Here is a 19891-nt window from a genome sequence, read left to right as displayed (position 1 = left end):
GGACACTTGTAGTAATTTTAATTTTAAAAAAAAAATGAAACGAGAACTTAAATGACAGTGAACCAATTTGATAATTAGCCGAGTTAGTTACATCTGCACCAATGTGGGTATGTGAGAAAGCTTGCCAGTAGCTTCTCGTGGGTCAGTGGTTCTTCCCGGGTTCTTCCTCCACCATTAATACTGGCCGCCATGCATAGCCTATCATGTGCTGAAAAATGGCGCTAAACCCCACAACAACAACAACATCTATCAGCTGTGAGGCTGTGCTGTTCTTTTTTATATTATAATTTTTTATGTGGGGTGAAAACCTTGTGTATGTTCAAATCACTCTTGCTTTTTCTCATATCTCAGTATATCATTAAAGTTCATTGATTAAATGGTATGGTGAAAACTACTTCACTTTCACAAACTTTGGAGGGGAAAAAAATGGATAATCAACTAATTAGTGTATAACATCACTAACGCTCGATTCATTAAAGTAAAATCCTAAATTGTATTTTTTTTTTTCTCTGTCCGATTGTATTGCTTCTTACAGCTTCGCATTTAATTTCCACATTAGTTACCGAGAAGACATATACGTGTGAATTTCTTAAAGTGTGAATGCACACATGTGTTTTTGTTTTTTTTAATAACACATCGCTTTCTTCTATTGGTGACTTATATGTTTGATGTTACGGTAAACAAATAACTTGCTTCAAGATGGTTGGTTAAATGTTTAGTCACTGCATATAAGCGCATGCGCAGTAGCATAAAAGTATTTAGCTATCCAATAACTGTACAGAGAGCGTAAAGCATGTTCCCACGGTCTAAAGCAAAATATGCGTATGTGGAATGATAAAGTTAACATGTATATTTAAAGTTCCTAACGAGAAGCATTTGCACATGGACCAAAAATGTTGGACGATTAGTCAGCAGATGTCCTGTTTCCTCCGATAGAACGAAGGGACCCGACCATGCTCACATACCAGTTGTAAGGTATCTTTGTTTATTTTGTAAATATTTATAAAATCAAGTCTGTTAGGTGATATGTATCACATGAGGTCAGTGTTAGTTCGTTAGTTTAATAGCATCAGGAACGAGGGAAAATGATCTGGTCAAAAACGGGCAGTGACACATTAATTTACAAAGTAAGTTTATATGGGCTTCAGGCATCCTGGTAGTAACCTTTGCGACCGTAGGTGTGATTATGGAATGTAATAGGACGGAACTACGGGTTTTGCCCCACTAGGCCACTTTGCGGTCTTTCCCAGCTCCAACCCACATCCTCGCCGATACACACCATGACCATTTAGCCCCTATGTAAGCGCTGACGGTCGTTCAATTTAAATTTTTAGCGTACACACAGGCACGCAGACAGGTGATTAATTTTTTTATAGATATATTTATTTTTACTGACATTATTGTTGTATTTTTCTTGGTAAATTGTACCTGTTTGTTGATTTGTGGCAGGGGATTATATTTGTTCCTTTCTTACTATCTCAGAAAGGTACCCCAGGGTATTGCTCTATATCTCTTGACATTTTTAGTTCCTGGTTTAGGTAATTCTGGAAAAAGTTATTGGGGCTTGAGTTTCTTTTTATTTTGGAATACGTTTCTCTGTACTACGTAGTTTGGGCATTTGCTGATAGCGTGTACAGTTGTTGTGTTCTAGAATTCTAAGTTCTGTATTTACTTCTTTCAACATATTTTCTGAGCAAGACGAGTTACTTGAATCAGATTTATAGCCCAAATTTTTACTGCATAAACGGAGCAGTTATCAGTCTCGCCCACAACGCGGTGCTCACCACCGGGATCACCACAGCTATTGTGGTGCGCCCCGGGTTTTGAGACTTAGAGACGTCTATAGAAGGCTGTATATGCCAGGTATTTACTTTCTATCTCTAAGAGAGTCCCCCCCCCCCCCCAATTTATAGTGGTTGGTATTGTTTTACCTGTATTCTAGGGCAGTAAAGTTTATTTTAGGGGTTCTGCAGGTCTATGGAACAGGGTCAGGGTATTTAATATATTCTGCCTGGATATTGTTAACTTTGAGTTCACTTCGACGCTCATGGAATAATTTACCCCTGGTAGATTTTGGACCAGTTTTTGTCTAAAGGGCTTGGTACAATCTCTCAATGATAGTCCTGTTAGGGTGCAATGTGTCATAGACTGAGATCCTGGCCGCATACCTCAGGAGTAGTTACACTTGTCGTAGCCTACGGGGTGGTTTCCCTGCTATTATTTGCAGTGCCTCCCCAGAGGTACTTCTAAATGCCCCGGTGCAGACAGTAGTTTGGTATATTATTCAATCTACTTTCTTAATTTATGTTGGTCTATTTTCAAACGAATTATTGTCCGATATAATGTGAAAAATGTCTTGCACCACCCACCCCATCCGTTCCTGTTACCACTCTTCGTTCTTAAAACAAGTATCAAGAAAAAGAACAACCAGTAAGTTTTTTATGCTTGAAAATATAATTTATTTCCCTAAAATACAAAGTGAAAATTTTTAAAATAACTTACAGTATGGTGAATGAATTCCTAAAATCCTAATTGTTCCATCAATTCCAAATGTTTTGAGTGATCGGAATGAGTTCCAAATGTATTCTGAGTGAGAGTAGTGTAGTTATGTTTCAACAGTACAGAAGAAATCACTATGATTCAAACTAATTGCTATATAGCTATAAATCTAAATTGTCTTTCAGCGAATGTTAGAGCACTATAATTCCAAAGCATGATTAAATTAAATAAACAAATCAATCTTATCAGTTCAAGACTGACAGTATTACTAAGAATCTCTAATCCTGCAAAATAATTATATATAATTCCAAAATGCCTTAGAGAGAATGCAGTACGAGGTTTCCATGAATCATCTTGGTATTTCAAAATCACCCTTCATGTATCAGTAAACAGATCTGACACCGTCTAATCATAAATTAAGTCATCTTGGCCTTTCACTAGAACTTGTGTCCTAGTCGGATCACTTGATGTTGACCTGCACCAACAGTACGACTCAGCCTTGGAGCTTTATGCATGAATCAGCGCACTTGATACATGACTCATCTTTAATCGCAAACTATGATTATATAATATTAGTATGAAAATGTCATTAATTTAATATCTCTTACAAAAACTATTGTTATGAAAATAATAAACGTAATATAGATATGCATAGCAGTTCACTTAAAGTCCCTCAGGATGTTCATGTTCTGTCACATCTTCTTACTAGCTCAGCTATGTGTCTGCTTCGTTAAAAGTGCTCATCAAATAGCGGCCAAGGAATTTAGGGGAGATTTCAAAACTAATTATAAACACTGTTGAAGTATTGTTTTAGAAGTTTTATTGTTGGTAAGTGACACGAGTCTGTATGAATTTGCATCTGCCAGATCCTTTCCTGGTTTCGGGATCGGGATTACTATTGCGTGTTTCCAGTTTGCTGGAATTTCTCCCGAATTCCATATAGCACTCAGCAGATCTAGAGTTCGTCTGTTCAGATATTTCTGGGAGGCTTGTATAAATTTCGTAGCCCAATCAGGGCCGGTGCAACCCAGTAGGTGAAATAAGCAGCCACCTTGGGGACTGTCAAGAGGTGTTGTGATGATGTGAGCGATGTCACCACTCCTTCGGTACTTTGGTTAAAATTCTCTAGGAGATGATCAACTATGGTGTTATTGGCCTAATGGAGTAAACAGTCTAATTAAATTAATGGATAGAATAACAGAGATCTGTGCAGAGATAAAGAATAATTCAACATGAGCTCCCATCTGTAAAATATAACCATTTAATTGATTACATACACAAATTAAATTGAATAAGAGATTTAAATGATTCACTTTTTCTTCGAAATAGTTACAAACTGTATGCAAAATTCAATTCCATTATATTGATAGAAGAAATTTCGTCATATAATCCAGTGACTGATGGACTTAGATTGCCAGCACGTGAGTGCATCACTTGATGCTTGCGGTCTTTTCCAAATCATTTTTGGTGCTAGGTCGGTGTTGCCATATATCTTTTCATTCCCTCTCTCCCTCTTCTCTAGCCTTTTCAGGTCATGAACCTTCTTGGTTGCAGACTGCTTTTTTTCCACTGTGCAGTACGGTATGGAGCTATTTTTTCTTTCAAATAAAAAAATATAATACCCAACCTAATTACATGTTAGCTTTTTTCCTCTCCTGGGACCAACAATATTCCCCGTCTTTTACGTGAGATATCATCCATCATAATTGAACAGAACTAAGCTGTTGTGCTCAGTTGCGAAAGTGTTTTCCCATTATTTCTTAGTTTGGGTCCATACTTGTTTTGGGTTAGTCGTGTTGATTTGGAATAGCTTCATCTCAATTCTGTTGCTTATTTTTGAATCTGAAGCAGTCAGCACACCCTTTCTTCCTGCAATAGGTGCATGTAGGAAGAGATAAGGATCTCTGATCAGTCTTATCAGAACCTTGAATCCTTAAATTTGTGCCAGAATTAGATTTGGAATTGCTTGTCTGAGCCTGAAATGGCTTGTTTGCAACAAACTTATGATTGGAAAACTTACTGACAAAATTAACTTTATCAGCTAAGAAATAATCGTCAGCTGTACAAACAACATTTTCTAAAGATTCGATCTCTTGATCATCAAGGTAGGACTTAACTTCATTGAAGACGCAATTTGTGAACTTTTCAGTTAATATGTGTTTTCTAAGGTTTTATCGCAGTCGCGATTAGCCTTCTTAGCTGAGCAACACCTATTAAGAATTTGTTATTTTTCACTTACTAATTCAACATGAGTTTGTCCTGTTCCTCTTTTAAAGTTCCTAAACTTTGTCGTTATGCACAAAAAACTAATTGGCAAAATGTCATTTAATTCTCCATTAGGCAGGCAACCCTATTTGATTTGTGAGAGAAAATCCTATCTTATATGAGCACACAGTGAGTCGGATGACTGAAAAAAATGTAAACTGTACATACTTAATGGTGTATGCAGAGCCACTTTATAACGTCCCTCATTAAATCCTGACCTCTCTGGTGAGATTTTCCTATCTCACATAGGTACTCCTGATGTATTATTATAATCATATCAGATTTTTATTAGAATAAGCTAGTTGTTACCCAGATTCGGCTGAAACGGGGAGTTTAATAGGCTCTAGCTGTATTAGAAATCTGTATTTTGCATTATGAATATTAAGCTTTGTGAAATCTGTAACATTTAACTGTTTACACGTGATGACATCTAGTAAATATTAAGACATTAACAAAATAGTATCATTGTTGTTTATCTTGTATCTAATTTTGTACAGGGAAAGACACGTTAGAAAGCTGGAAGATGTTAAGGCTCTCAAGGAAGATAACAAATATTTACGATGGAAAGTAAGACAGTAAACAGAGAAGTAAAACAGCAGTCAAGTGTTCAAGAAGTCAAGCAGCCTTCAGCAGAGGGAGAATGCAGCAGTGTTTCTGCTCAGCAGGAAGATACCATATACAACATACAAAAAAGTGTGCAACACATGAAATGTGATGAAGACGTTTTTAAAGTTTTTTATCTTAAGATCTTCACAAATGATGAGCTGAAGAATTCTTCAAGAACAGGGAAAAAACTATTAAATGTGTCGGCACTGTAAGATCACCACTTGATGTGCAAAAACTGACCAAGCTGGAATTGCTAGTTCTTCAGTGTACCACAATGGACAAGGACTTGTTTTATAAGATACTTGAAAACTTGCAAAAAAATCCTAAGGAGAAGTTAACTACGGATCTTTTTCTTTTTTTTTACATCGGTCACCCTAATTGTGCCCAATATTATTGTCAAATGATAGTACATTTTTATATGCCTGTCTTAATAAATTTCACCTTTGTCAATGATTAATAAACATGTGCTTCAATTTCACCTTTGTCAATGATTAATAAACATGTGCTTCAGTTTTAAACAGGATTGGCATAATTGTATTTTGACATTTGTTTCTGTTTCTAGAAAACTAGTCTGCAATGCAACATTTAATCTAAAATTGTATGCACTGATTTGCACAAGGACTCACACCAAAAATAGTAGTCAAAGGGAAAGTTATTTTCATAGGAAAACTATTAAATGTTTTATCAAAAGCTTTGCTGAGTATCTTTTCATAATCAGTGTCTTCAGTCTGAGCTTCTAATTCACAAAAAGTGGTGATGTTATTGAATTTCACGAAATTTACTTCCTTGAACTGTAAAGAACAGAGTTCACGAACTACAGATTCATGTTCTGTTCATGAACTAGTCCAAGAACAATTCATGAACAGTTCTTAGATTTGTTCATGAATAGTTCATGAACTGAAGATTCAAGAAGTGGCCATTTTCTGTTCAGGTACTAATTCATGAACAGTTCATGATTTTTTTCACAGGGGTTATTTGAAGTATTGCAGGTAAAAATCGTAAAGTTGATTCGTGTCATCTTCAAGAAAACCATACCATATGAATTGGGCTTTTGGGTTACACTCTCAGGTCTTCTCTTGGGATGGTTCCTATGGGTATGCTTCCCCACAGCTTGGAAGCTTTTGAGATCCCCAGCTAATAACAATAAATGCATTTGAAGGACATGAAACAGAACTTGACATACCCAATGCAGACCGTGGTTCATGGACCTAAATTTGGGGTCTCGATCCTGGGTCGTGCCTTGGATAAGATTTACATACACATCTTCAAACCATGTTTTGGTTGAAGGACATGAGAAGAAATCAGACACATTTCCAGTTAACATACCCTGCAGAAGGGAACTTGCTTTTAGGTCACCACTTGGAAAATTGCCACTGGAATTTGCAGGTCAGTACCACTATTGTGTCAAAACTGTCCCCCAGAGGCATTTCTTAAAGATCATGGAATTAATTGTTTTCCCCAGTAAAATCGTTGTTAAGGATGTGGCATGTAATTATTATATATATCAATACCATGGTCCTATCAGCACGATTAAAGTCATGTGTGATTTTTACTCACTTTTTATATTGGACCTGTAACTCCAAATTAATTGAGTCATTGAGGGTAATTTAATCGAACTTGTGCTTAAATCATAACATATTTTCAGCAAGGCTTAGATCATATATCAACATTATCTAATTTTGTGTCCCATAGGATGGTGAGGTCATGAAAAATATATTAAATGTATCACGACCTAAGGTCGTGTCAGATGACACACGTTTATTATCCAGTTTGAAAGATACATGGTTTTTTTATGGTTGGGTTGTAGTTAAGAATTTAGTCAAGTAATGATAATAAAATATTTTGGATGGCGTGTCTTGTATCACCATCAAGAGGTCACGGTCATCTCACTGTCACTTTCCTGTGATATCTTGACTGTAACTTAAAACCATTAAACATAGTATTACCCAACACTGTAACATTGTACATTCTGAATTTCTGCGATGTTCATTTATCTTAGCCACAAAATTCAGTCACATCCTAATATACATGTAATTCTTGCCAAGTCTTGAAACAATAATCCATATTTAAAGAGATGAAACAGAATATCCATAATAATGATATACATCCGACAATGTTTCATACATTGAAGATATTAGGAATAATGTATGCATATGATACAGAAAGTATGTTGCACTCCATGTTTTATGTCATTTCTCAAAATCTGGAAAAGTCAAAAATACTTGTCGTGTCGTGTTTTATTATAATATGACTGATGCATTTATTTGCGACCATCTTGAATTAGATAATATGGATGATGTAGTTCATCTTTCTGTTAATATTTGCTCGTCAGGATCATAAATTTGTGGCAACTAGGGAGAGATTTCATGAAACTCTGCCCATGACTAGACTGTTTGACACTTACCATGTACAGCCCCACCCCCAACCCCATCCTTGCCACTAGGTTAAGTTCACAGCAAGTCAAGGGAAAATGTAATTATGTAATTTTGTATATATTCTGGAGGAAGAACTTTTAAACTACTCAAGATAATTTAATATAACTTGAGTTTGTTTTGTATCATAATAAGAAACACAGTTGCCTTGATTTAAGTCCTTCTATGTACAGGTATAGTATTTGAACCAATGATAATATTTTCATGTAACTTTCTCTCTCTCTCTCTCTCTCTCTGACTGCTTCGGTGGCCTAGTGATTAGGGCATCCGCCTCGGATGTAAGAGGTCGTGGGTTCAATCCCCGGCCAAGTCATACTAAGGACTTACAAAAATGGCACAGACAGCTGCCTCGCTTGGAGCTCAGCATTAAGAAGTTAATGTTAGGACTGATCGGCCTGGTGTCAGGATAATGTGACTGGGTGGGACATCATGCTACATGTCTTCAGCATGATGTCCCAGTGCTAAACATCACTATAAACTGCCACACTGCAGACATCGTATGACTGTAACACTGTTATAGCTATGTTAAAAATCCAAATCACACACACAACTCTCTCTCTCTCTCTTTCTCTCTCTCTCTTGGCATACATCAGTATTCAGGAGATGATGGTGTAGCTTCAGGTTGGGTGTCCTATCTGCACCTTTGCGAATGGCTGAAGAGTCCGACCCTAGAGTGACAGTCTCTGTTACACTTGCTGCAGGTGAACATCGTTGCTTGTTGAGGCTGTTGTTGTTTCGCCTTCCTCCTGGCTCTCTTTGCAGCAATGTTTGTGTTTCTTGCTTCCTCTGCTTTCTGAACGCTCTGCCTGACAGCTAGGCACCAGGTGGAGTGGTCGTCAGCACAGCTCTCCCAGTCATTAATGTTGCTGTTAGCCGCCTTCATGTCCTCCTTGCAGACATCTTTTTAATGCAGATATGGCCGTCCAATCAGTTGTGCACCTTCTGCTAGCTCGCCATGTAGCAGGTCCTTGGGAATGCGGCCTGGGTCCATTTCCCTCGTTGAAGTCCTTAAAAGCGTACTAGGGGAGGATGGAACCTAAAGAATCCGCTCCAACTGTCAGGTCTATGAAAGAGATGTAGAGGGGCATCTGCTGATCATGACACTTTTCATGTAGCTGGCGTAGTGAGCAGATCATGTCTCCAGTTGACCGGTCGGCTCTGGACCCACACTGGGACTCTGGGTAGACGTGGGAGGCTAGGGTATGTAAGTGTGCCAGGGCGACACGGGTGAAAGTCTTTCCGATGATGCTGAGGGGACAGAGATGCCCCGGGAGTCGTTGCAGTCGCTATGATCTCCTTTGTTCTTGTACAAAGTGATGATATTGGCATCCTACATGTCCTTGGGGATGTATCCCTTTTCCCAGCAGAGGCAGAGGAATATGTGCAGGGGCTGGAGCAGTGCTTATTTCCCACTCTTGAGTACTTCAGGCAGGATGCCGTCGCTTCCTGGAGCCTTCTGACAAGCAAGGCAATCAGTTGCTTTTCTGAGCTCTTCCAAGGTGGGCAGTGTGTCTAGTTCCTCGATGACTGGCAGGTCTGGGATGGCATCCAGGGTGGTGTCAGTGATGACGTTTTTGCTTGCATACAGTTCAAGTTGGTGCTCAACCCATCACTGCAGCTGTTTCCCCTGGTCTGTGATAACTTTGCCCGTCTTGATAGCTCCTCATGTATTTATAGTTAAACCTCTGTAAACATGGACAGTGTCAAAAACATGGGGAGTAAGTTGCCTGCTTCCTTACCTAGGTTCTCCATCTGTCTTGTCCATGCTAAACTCCAATACAGCTTCAGTTATCAATATTAAACGTGTATAATTTGTGATTCTGTGATGTGTTCATGTGTATCATATGAATAAACAGAGTGAGTGCTCATTTTTCTATTCTTTTATTTTACTTCACTTCACTTTTACTTTTACTCTTACTTTAACTTGACATTTTACTTTACATTATGATACGAGAGAGAGAGAGACATACAGAGAGATGGAGATGTCATAAACTTTCAATCAGTTTAACTTTGAGATGTTCACCATGATATCACAAATGCACGTGTTATCCACTGCCTGCTCGGAAACTGCATGTAAAATACAGCTTTTCTTCAAGGAGAGTTCAAAACTATGTATTCAAGCTATTTCATCCTATCTGCAACCAGAAGCAGAGAGTCTTTTATATTCACATCAATAAATATAAAAGCAACCTCCGCTCTCACGCCTTAGATTAATAATTTGAATTTTTAGGTAATCATATGACATATGGTCAAGCTCTATTCTGCATACAGGGAAATCCCTACGTATGTCGAAATTTACCCTTTGAAGTCTAATTTTTAAAAAATTTGAAAGAAAACTATAGAAACATAACACTTGTGAACATGTATGCGCGTAGTACTCCTTTAAGAATACAAGACTGTGTGATTTAACAAATATTATGTAAGATTTAAGAAAATCTGTCGGATCTGATATTTTGTCTAAGTCTGTTACATGAATTGATGTGAAATCGAAACAAATTTACCCTATAGATAAACTGGAACCATACCCGCGTAAGTTAAATATTACAGATATGTGGTAACCTTTGGATCTGACAATGGGTATAACAATTAAATATTGCAGCCATTCGACTCGCAGCCCAGTCGTTGCTACTCATCAACAGTTATTAAGTTTAGTAGTAGTACTGGTAGCAGTATCATTCATCCATGTGAAGCATGAATACTTTAAGCACAGTACTAGTAGTACAATTCATCAATGTCAAGAATAAAGCTTTTGGTGGCAGTATCATTCATCCATGTGAAGAATAAATACTTTTAGTAGCAGTACTGGTCGTGGCAGTAGCATTCATCCATGTGAAGAATAAATACTTTTAGTAGCAGTACTTGTAGCAGCATTCATCCATGTGAAGAATAAATACTTTTAGTAGCAGTACTGGTCGTGGCAGTAGAATTCATCCATGTGAAGAATAAATACTTTTAGTAGCAGTACTTGTAGTAGCATTCATCTATGTGAAGAATAAAGCTTTTTGTGGCAGTAGCATTCATCTATGTGAAGAATAAAGCTTTTTGTGGCAGTAGCATTCATCTATGTGAAGAATAAAGCTTTTTGTAGCAGTACTGGTGTGTGTGAATGTGTGTGTGTGTGATCTGGATTTTTAATGCAACAGTATTTCAGTCATATCACTATGATGGCTACGGTGTGACAGTTTATAGTGATGTCTTGCACTGAGGCACCATGCTGCAGACATGTAGCATCATGTTCCACTGAGTCACATTATCCTGACACCAGGCCGACCAGTCCTAACTGCTTTGTTTTGAATTTAAAAGGTTTGGAATAATCAGGCCGACCTCCCACATCCAAGGCAGGTGCTCTAACCACATGGCCACCGAAGTGGTCTAACAGTACTGGCAGTAGCAGTAGCATTCATCCATGTGAAGAATAAAGACTTTTTGTAATCAGACAGTTTGGATCTTCACAGTTTTCCATCTTCATTAGATACAGGTTCCAAACTATGTTACTTGTATTTACAGCGATTTTGAAGATGCTGTAAGGTTCGGTTAATTAAGGACATATCTTTCTTTGGTCATATTAGAGATTATTCCAAACCTTTTAAATTCAAAACAAAGCAGTTTTATAATGCTTGAAATGTAACTGGATGATGTAGAATAGGGTAGAGGAATACAAATATTGGTCTATATGAAAACAGACAATACATCTTTGAATTTAGGAATTTTTTATTAGCAAGAATCTAACACGTGAAGCTTCAAAAACATCAAATTCCAAATATTGAAACCATCTTATTTTTTTGCATCTGTCACTTAAAAAATATGAAAACTTAGACTTTTCAACAAAGAATTAAATATCGGTCAGTTGCCAGTTTTTAATTTTGACTGAAAATCAGCCAGATTTAGAGTAATGCTTCATTATAAACCAGATATACAAGAAAAAAGATCTTACTATTTAATATGAACCTGCTGTATCAGAAACTCTAAGTTAAAACAACACAGAATGTCCACATTTTTCTCATACAGTCAATTGACTAATATCATTGTTGTATCATACTGTAATCAATATAAACATACGTAATATAAAAAGCAGTACAGACTGATGAAACCATGGCTTCAGGATATGGCATTGTCATTATGCTTCCATCACCCTTTTAATCCACCAGTGCTGACAGTTTTAACATCAAAGACAAAATTATAAGATAATTCTAAGTTCCTAGACCCTTGTATTTTCAGGTGAGTACAAGTGAAGATGGGTTTTTATTCCCTCTGTCCTGGATTTATGCTATATAATTACGTAATCATTTTGTTGGTTCTATACTTGATGATATATCCACCTCAGGTACCTCGTCCACATCAAGCGGAGCTGCTCCATCCTCAAACAGAGCTTCGGGCACGAAATCTTGAAAAGAGAAACCAATTATTATATTAATAAATACCTGTCTCTGTGTCTGTATGGTCATGTTTTGCAGTGTAGAACACCAGTGTATGGACGTGTTTTGCAATGTAGAACAACAGTGTATTGTTTTGCTATATGGAACACCAGTGTATGGTCATGTTTTGCAATGTAGAACATCAGTGTGCAGTCGTGTTTTGCTGTATAGAACATCACTGTACGGTTGTGTTTTGCTGTATAGAACACCACTGTATGATAGTTTTATCGTACCTCACACGAGATCTTTATTCCTGACTCATGAAGTATTTTGACACTCCACAGTAAAACATCATGATTCCTGACAGACTATTTTGACCCTCCACAGTAAAACATCATGATTCCTGACTCGTAGACTATTTTGACACTCCACAGTAAAACATCATGATTCCTGACTGATAGACTATTTTGACACTCCACAGTAAAACATCATGATTCCTGACTGATAGACTATTTTGACACTCCACAGTAAAACATCATGATTCCTGACTGATAGACTATTTTGACCCTCCACAGTAAAACATCATGATTCCTGACTCGTAGACTATTTTGACCCTCCACAGTAAAACATCATGATTCCTGACTTGTAGACTATTTTGACCCTCCACAGTAAAACATGATTCCTGACTTGTAAACTATTTTGACCCTCCACAGTAAAACATCATGATTCCTGACTGATAGACTATTTTGACCCTCCACAGTAAAACATCATGATTCCTGACTGATAGACTATTTTGACCCTCCACAGTAAAACATCATGATTCCTGACTGATAGACTATTTTGACCCTCCACAGTAAAACATCATGATTCCTGACTCGTAGACTATTTTGACCCTCCACAGTAAAACATCATGATTCCTGACTCGTAGACTATTTTGACCCTCCACAGTAAAACATCATGATTCCTGACTCGTTGACTATTTTGACACTTCACAGTAAAACATCATGATTCCTGACTCGTAGACTATTTTGACACTCCACAGTAAAACATCATGATTCCTGACTCGTAGACTATTTTGACACTCCACAGTAAAACATCATGATTCCTGACTCGTAGACTATTTTGACCCTCCACAGTAAAACATCATGATTCCTGACTCGTAGACTATTTTGACACTCCACAGTAAAACATCACGATTCCTGACTCGTAGACTATTTTGACCCTCCACAGTAAAACATCACGATTCCTGACTCATAGACTATTTTGACCCTCCACAGTAAAACATCATGATTCCTGACTTGTAGACTATTTTGACATTCCACAGTAAAACATCGTGATATCTGTATTCTCACTGATATTCGTTTTCAATAATCAAGATAAACCTTAATTACAACAGGTACTAAACCGAGCAGAGGTTTAAATTAAGTGTCTCAGAACCATGCTACTTTGCACTGATCTACATTACCAGCATAATGGCTTCCTAAGTCCAATTTCAGGACAAGAAAGCCATTGTTATAATTTTTAATGACTTAATTCTCATAATACTTTCTTAAGGGTAAATGAATTCTAGGTCAAAGTTGAATGGAGGACTATCTCATTTTATTTTTGTCTTTCTCAAATATTTTTATGGACTTTATTAATTTACCTGTTCACAACTGTATCATTGTTCAAGCTCATTACTGTTCACAATTCACACACTGTGTCCATTACCACAGTCGTCTCACCCACTGGTTAAAACTAAAATGTGTTTCAACGTCATTGAAATTTTATACTAAACCTGACTTTTTATGCTCAGTTTTAAGGTTAGAAAATGTTCAGTGTGTCTCGTTGTTGAAGTTACGTCAATATTTACCATGAGTCATCTTGACTTAGACCATTTTTCATTCAGGAATGTGAGAAAAAGAATCCTTTTGTTATGTTTCAGTGTCTGATTGGAAAACTGCACCCTGGAGATCAAAATTTTGCATCAGAGACAAGACTTTTTCGAGTGCTTGGCACAAAGATCTGGCCCCCTGTTGGAGTTTTTCCATCCTATTTGATATGTATGATGGATTACATTAATTATTATTCTTTCATAACATTAATGATGTCTTATATTATATGACGACAAATAGCTTTATGGTTGGCACATCGACACTTTGACTGGTTTGTATTATGTCATCGTATTCACCCTATTAAGACTATCTGATATTAATATATTACTATAATTTCAGTACTTATCATGTCTATCTGCATTTTAACCTCGTTTCCAAAGTTACACAAAATATTTTGATGTAAATCAAACCTAATATCCTCTCTCAAAATATAGAACATTTTACGGTGTAGTTAATTCATTGTATATTTGATCTGTATGCACTGCACGTCATTTTGTTTATAACTCTAGTTTGTAGCCATTAGGAGTGTGAGAAAATAAACCATTATTCATTGGTTCTACAAAAGAAAAATATCTAGCCATGGGATCAACATTCTGTGCTAGACACTCGGAAAATAAAGGATAACAAAATTCTTATTCTACACTAAAACATTAGAGTTCCATTAGGTTCATACTAAATTTTCCATCTCTCTCTCTCTCTCTATCTCTCTCTCTCTCTCTCACACACACACACACACAAATAAATATTGATCATTTTAAGACATTTCCCAATATTCCATAGCTCTCTACTGCCTTGTGGTTATATAAACATTAATATATGAAGTATTTAATAAATAATAATACATTTAGCTCTAAAGCCGTTGGGTCTTCAATGTATTCCTCTCATCCTGTTGTTTAATATTTCTGTTTCTCTGCTAAGTTTATAAACATAAAATGAGTCTCTATTAACGCATTATCATATTAAAGATTTTACTGGAAGGAAGAGTGATATCATTTCATCTAACAATAACTTTAGCATAATAAGTCAAATTTGCAATATATTTTTTGTTGAAGTTTAAACTTACCCTCATAAACAAAGATAAGCATTGAAGACATTTGGCAATCTAACCCATGAGGCATGATTTTACTATGGTAGTCACATTCATGAACAAGATTCTAATAATAAAACAAAGTGAAAACATCAGCTATCATAAGTGTGAAGAAAACGTCATTGTTTTTTTTATTTTTATCGAACTTAAAGCCATTTAGCATTTAGCACTTAATCTTTACAAATCTTCATTTTGCTTACTTTCCATAATGGTGGCCAGTTTTAGAAGTCATGTCTGTAATTATACGTAGATTAAGTCGGTGGAGTGATTGATATGCATGAAGATTTTACCATGGCTTTACCATAGGGTACTTGGCATCTGTTTGCTGCTGTTATTAGGTGTATATTCTTTCCCGGTACAACAAGACCATAACTTGTTGCATGAAACACCCTTAATTCATCGACTCGCCTAACGTGGATGCAATCTGTTATAGCTGTTTTACTTGTGAATTATAGAAACACTGCATTGTCCTACAGAGTCAGTCTTCTTAAAATGGTTATTTGCAAATGGATAATTTGGCCTTATGATTAATGTATATTTGGTTTGCCAAACAACTAAAAAAATTAATAACTAAACTTATAATAGAAAAATGTTGGTAATGGTTCAAGTCATGTGTACTATAGTCGTATCTCGTAAGTAAATACGCACCATTACATCGGTAGATCAGGTCAGACCAGATGACCATTTCTTGAGAGAAACAGAACACCCCAAGGCGACCTCCTCTCAGTGTGGTGTCGTAGATGTTACCAGAGTCTGCTACAAGTCGTGTCTCCTCAAAGAAGAGAACTCTGAAAATTCAGATATGTTTGTTGTCATTGGATAAGATTAAAAATAGCATCTTGCTGGATCAAGGACAGGAACTCAAAGTTTTTTTCTTCAGAGTACCCCATCTATTCTATAGCAACAAAAAACCTATCATATTATATAGCCCTATCATATTATATAGCCCTATCATATTATATAGTCCTATCATATACCTTTATCATATTCTATAGCCCTATCATATTATATAGTTCTATCATATTATATAGTTCTATCATATAGCCCTATCATATTATATAGTTCTATCATATAGCCCTATCATATTATATAGTCCTATCATATAACCCTGTCATATACCTTTATCATATTATATAGCCCTGCCATATTATTTAGCCCTATCATATTATATAGTTCTTCCATTTAGCCCTATCATGATGTAATCGCCACATCATCAAAATAATTTTAAAAAATTCTGTTACTATCATAACCATAACAATCCAAAAGAAACCAGTACACTTCTCAACACTTCATCTGAATCTTTTAAACCACATATGATTTCATTGTGTGTGCAATAAGAATATCTTCTATAACCTTTCTGACGAGGATTTAGACACGTAAGTGTAATATCTAACAAAGAACCTCAGAAATATATATGACAACTGAGCCTGAAAAGGAGATACCCCAGTCCCTAAGACTAAGAATCCCTTTGTGCTTTTCACGAATCGTGTGCATGCAAGAAGTACGTTAAAAGCCAAACATTTTCTACATATTTCAGAGAGGAATATCTTGCAATCTGCCTTAAAACTCTGTTGATAAATCTTACACATTTCAGAGACAAATATTTTAAGTCATATTTTTGTCTTGCCTGGCTAAGCTCCATAAAATTAAATTAAAATGTATTAGAGTTGTATATAGTAGAAGCACACAACTTGATTTATATATTTGATGCAAAGCATTAGCAAAACTGAAAGTTATTTGAATTTAATAGAAAGAGAAATTATTTCAAAAACGTTGGTTCTACTTCCCAACAAAAAATGTAAACAACAATGACTTTTTGTGTGTTACTTTGACAGGGTTATGTCCAATGAAAAGCAATGTTTATTTTCTGAAGGTCCCTTTGGCAACGTCAGGGCCATTGGACTGCAGCTTTAATATTTATTGTGTATTCCTTTGGCAAGATCAGGGCCATTGGAATGCAGCTTTGATATTTATTGCGTATTCCTTTGGCAAGGTCAGGGCCATTGGACTGCAGCTTTGATATTTATTGTGTATTCCTTTGATAGGGCCAGGGCCATTGGACTGCAGCTTTGATATTTATTGTGTATTCCTTTGGCAAGGTCAGGGCCATTGGAATGCAGCTTTGATATTTATTGAGTATTCCTTTGGCAAGGTCAGGGCCATTGGACTGCAGCTTTGATATTTATTGTGTATTCCTTTGGCAAGGTCAGGGCCATTGGACTGCAGCTTTGATATTTAGTGTGTATTCCTTTGATAGGGCCAGGGCCATAGGAACATATCTTTTAATTTATTGCTATGCTCCTATGACAGGGTCAGGACCATTAGAATGTAGATTCGACTTTTTTCAGTGTATTTTCATAGGGTCAGGACCAATATTAGAATGAAGCTTTGACTTGTACTGTGTGTTCTTTTAAAAGGGTCTGGACTATTGGAAGGGAACTTGATGTTTATGAGTGTTCTTTTCACAGGGTCAGGTCCTTGTTGGCTCACCTGATGTTTACTGGAACTGTTTTGGTACATCAACCTTGAAATTTTATGAATTATAAAGTACTATGCACTTTGCATGACTCCTCTCTAAAAATGAAAACTACAATGTTAAAAAATTTGCTGTTAAATGTCATTACTAAAATCATTATTATGAAAATAATATACATAATATAAATATAAATATTAAAGTGAAGATTAAAGTTAATTAAATAATTTGTCTAAAACAAATAAAAATTAGGATTCATAAATGGTTACTGAAAGGTAATAAAGTCAATTGAATTATGTTTATGCAACTAAAATTAAAGGCAGTGAAACCAAACTTTCGAGTCAAGCAATCCCTCTTGGGAACACACTATCGCTAATCTAAGCAATTCATTGCATGCAATGAAAATCTGACATGCTTCCACAGTGGCCAATGTATGTATGTATGTTATGTATGTATGTATATGTATGTATGTATGTATTCGCATTTAGCAGTACTCCAGCACAGCAATGGCTATATTTTGCCAATTACAATGAAGGTTTGAAAGATCTAAAAATGATGATGTCTTTCTCATATCTGACTCTCCAGATCTCCTGTTCTTGCTTAAATTTCGGACAGTTTTTCAAGTAAAACAGTGGTCACCCTGGGATTCAATGAAAGAAATTCTCTTTGAACAACTAAAAACTTGTGACAGATTGTCTAGCCTTGAAATTCAGACTAAGTAGTGTGTTGCATTAGAATGGCTTTCCTCTGCTCATCTACCAACATCCTCCCTTTCACCAAACAGATAACACAACCAGAAGCAAATAGGTTGAATCCATTAGTTAGCTCATGAGACATACTGAAGGGCATGTCAAGCCTTTTCTACATCCTCAAGTCCGCAAGGGATAGATATTTAATTATTCGATTAGAATATGGTTTAAGGTGGTGACTTTAGTCAATCAAAGGGAGGTAATTTTGACTTTAAAGTGAAATAGTGAAGCATGGCTTAAAAAACAAACTATTAAAGTTGCAAACTTTAAAATGTGATAAAGAAATTTGTTCAAAACAGGAGTTTGTATAGTAAATATATTAACTAGCCTCAAGACTGAACATAAATAGTATTACTACGTGTTTAAGACTGACATCAATATTTGTTATTACATGTTCAAGAATGAACATAAATAGTATTACTATGTGTTTAAGACTGAACATCAATATGTATTACTAAGTGTTCAAGGCTGAACAACAATTGCATTACTATGTGTTTAAGACTGAAAATCAGTATGTATTACTAAGTGTTCGAGACTGTACAACAATTGCATTGCTATGTCTTTAAGACTGAACAACAATAATTATTATTATGCGTTCAAGAATGAACACCAATATTTGTTACTAAGTGTTTAAGACCGAACACCAATATGTATTACTAAGTGTTCAATACTGTACAACAATTGCAATGCTCCGTGTTTAAGACTGAACATCAATATGTATTACTAAGTGTTTAAGACTGTACAACAATTACATTACTGTGTGTTTAAGACTGAACATCAATATGTGTTACTAAGTATTCAAGACTGTACAACAATTGCATTGCTATGTGTTTAAGACTGAACAACAATAATTATTATTACACATTCAAGAATGAACATCAATATTTGTTACTCTGTGTTTAAGACTGAACATCAGTATGTGTTACTACATGTTTAAGACTGAACATCAATTATATTACTATGTTTTCATGACTAAACATCAAATGTATTACTATGTATTTAAGACTGAACATCAATATCTGGTACTACCTGTTCAAAACCAAACAATAATATGTATTACTACATGTTCAAAACTGAACATCAATTTATTAATACATGTTCAGAACTGAACATTAATTGTATTACAATGCATTCAAGACTGCACATCAATATGTATTACTATGTGTTTAAGACTGAACATCAATATGTATTACTACGTGTTTAAGACTGAACATCAATTGTACTACCACATGTTTAAGACTGAACATCGATATGTATTACTACATGTTTAAGACTGAACATCAGCTGTATTACTATGTGTTTAAGACTCAACATCAATTGTATTACTATGTGTTTAAGACTGAACATCAATTGTATTACTATGTGTTTAAGACTGAACATCAATTGTATTACTACGTGTTTAAGACTGAACATCAATTGTATTACTACGTGTTTAAGACTGAACATCAACTGTATTACTATGTGTTTAAGACTCAACATCAATTGTATTACTATGTGTTTAAGACTGAACATCAATTGTATTACTATGTGTTTAAGACTGAACATCAATTG

General features: G+C 35.9%; 1 protein-coding gene across 1 annotated transcript in view; it reads right to left on the bottom strand.

Moving 5' to 3' along the window:
• Window positions 1-11495: 11495 nt before the first annotated feature.
• The window catches only part of LOC149802156 (cartilage oligomeric matrix protein-like), a 142536-nt gene continuing 134140 nt past the window's right edge, over window positions 11496-19891 (bottom strand). Inside the window, exons 23-24 of the mRNA XM_089956562.1 lie at window positions 15767-15906; window positions 11496-12186 (exon numbers count right to left, since the gene is read on the bottom strand). Coding sequence (XP_089812688.1) covers window positions 12086-12186; window positions 15767-15906 — 241 coding nt within the window. The 3' untranslated portion in view covers window positions 11496-12085. The remainder of the gene's footprint in view (window positions 12187-15766; window positions 15907-19891) is intronic.

This window comes from Sinohyriopsis cumingii, chromosome 4 (genome assembly GCF_028554795.1).
Source record: "Sinohyriopsis cumingii isolate HCF-2022 chromosome 4, ASM2855479v2, whole genome shotgun sequence".
In the NCBI taxonomy this organism is placed as follows: Eukaryota; Metazoa; Mollusca; class Bivalvia; order Unionida; family Unionidae; genus Sinohyriopsis; species Sinohyriopsis cumingii.
This window is presented reverse-complemented; position numbering and strand designations above follow the sequence as displayed.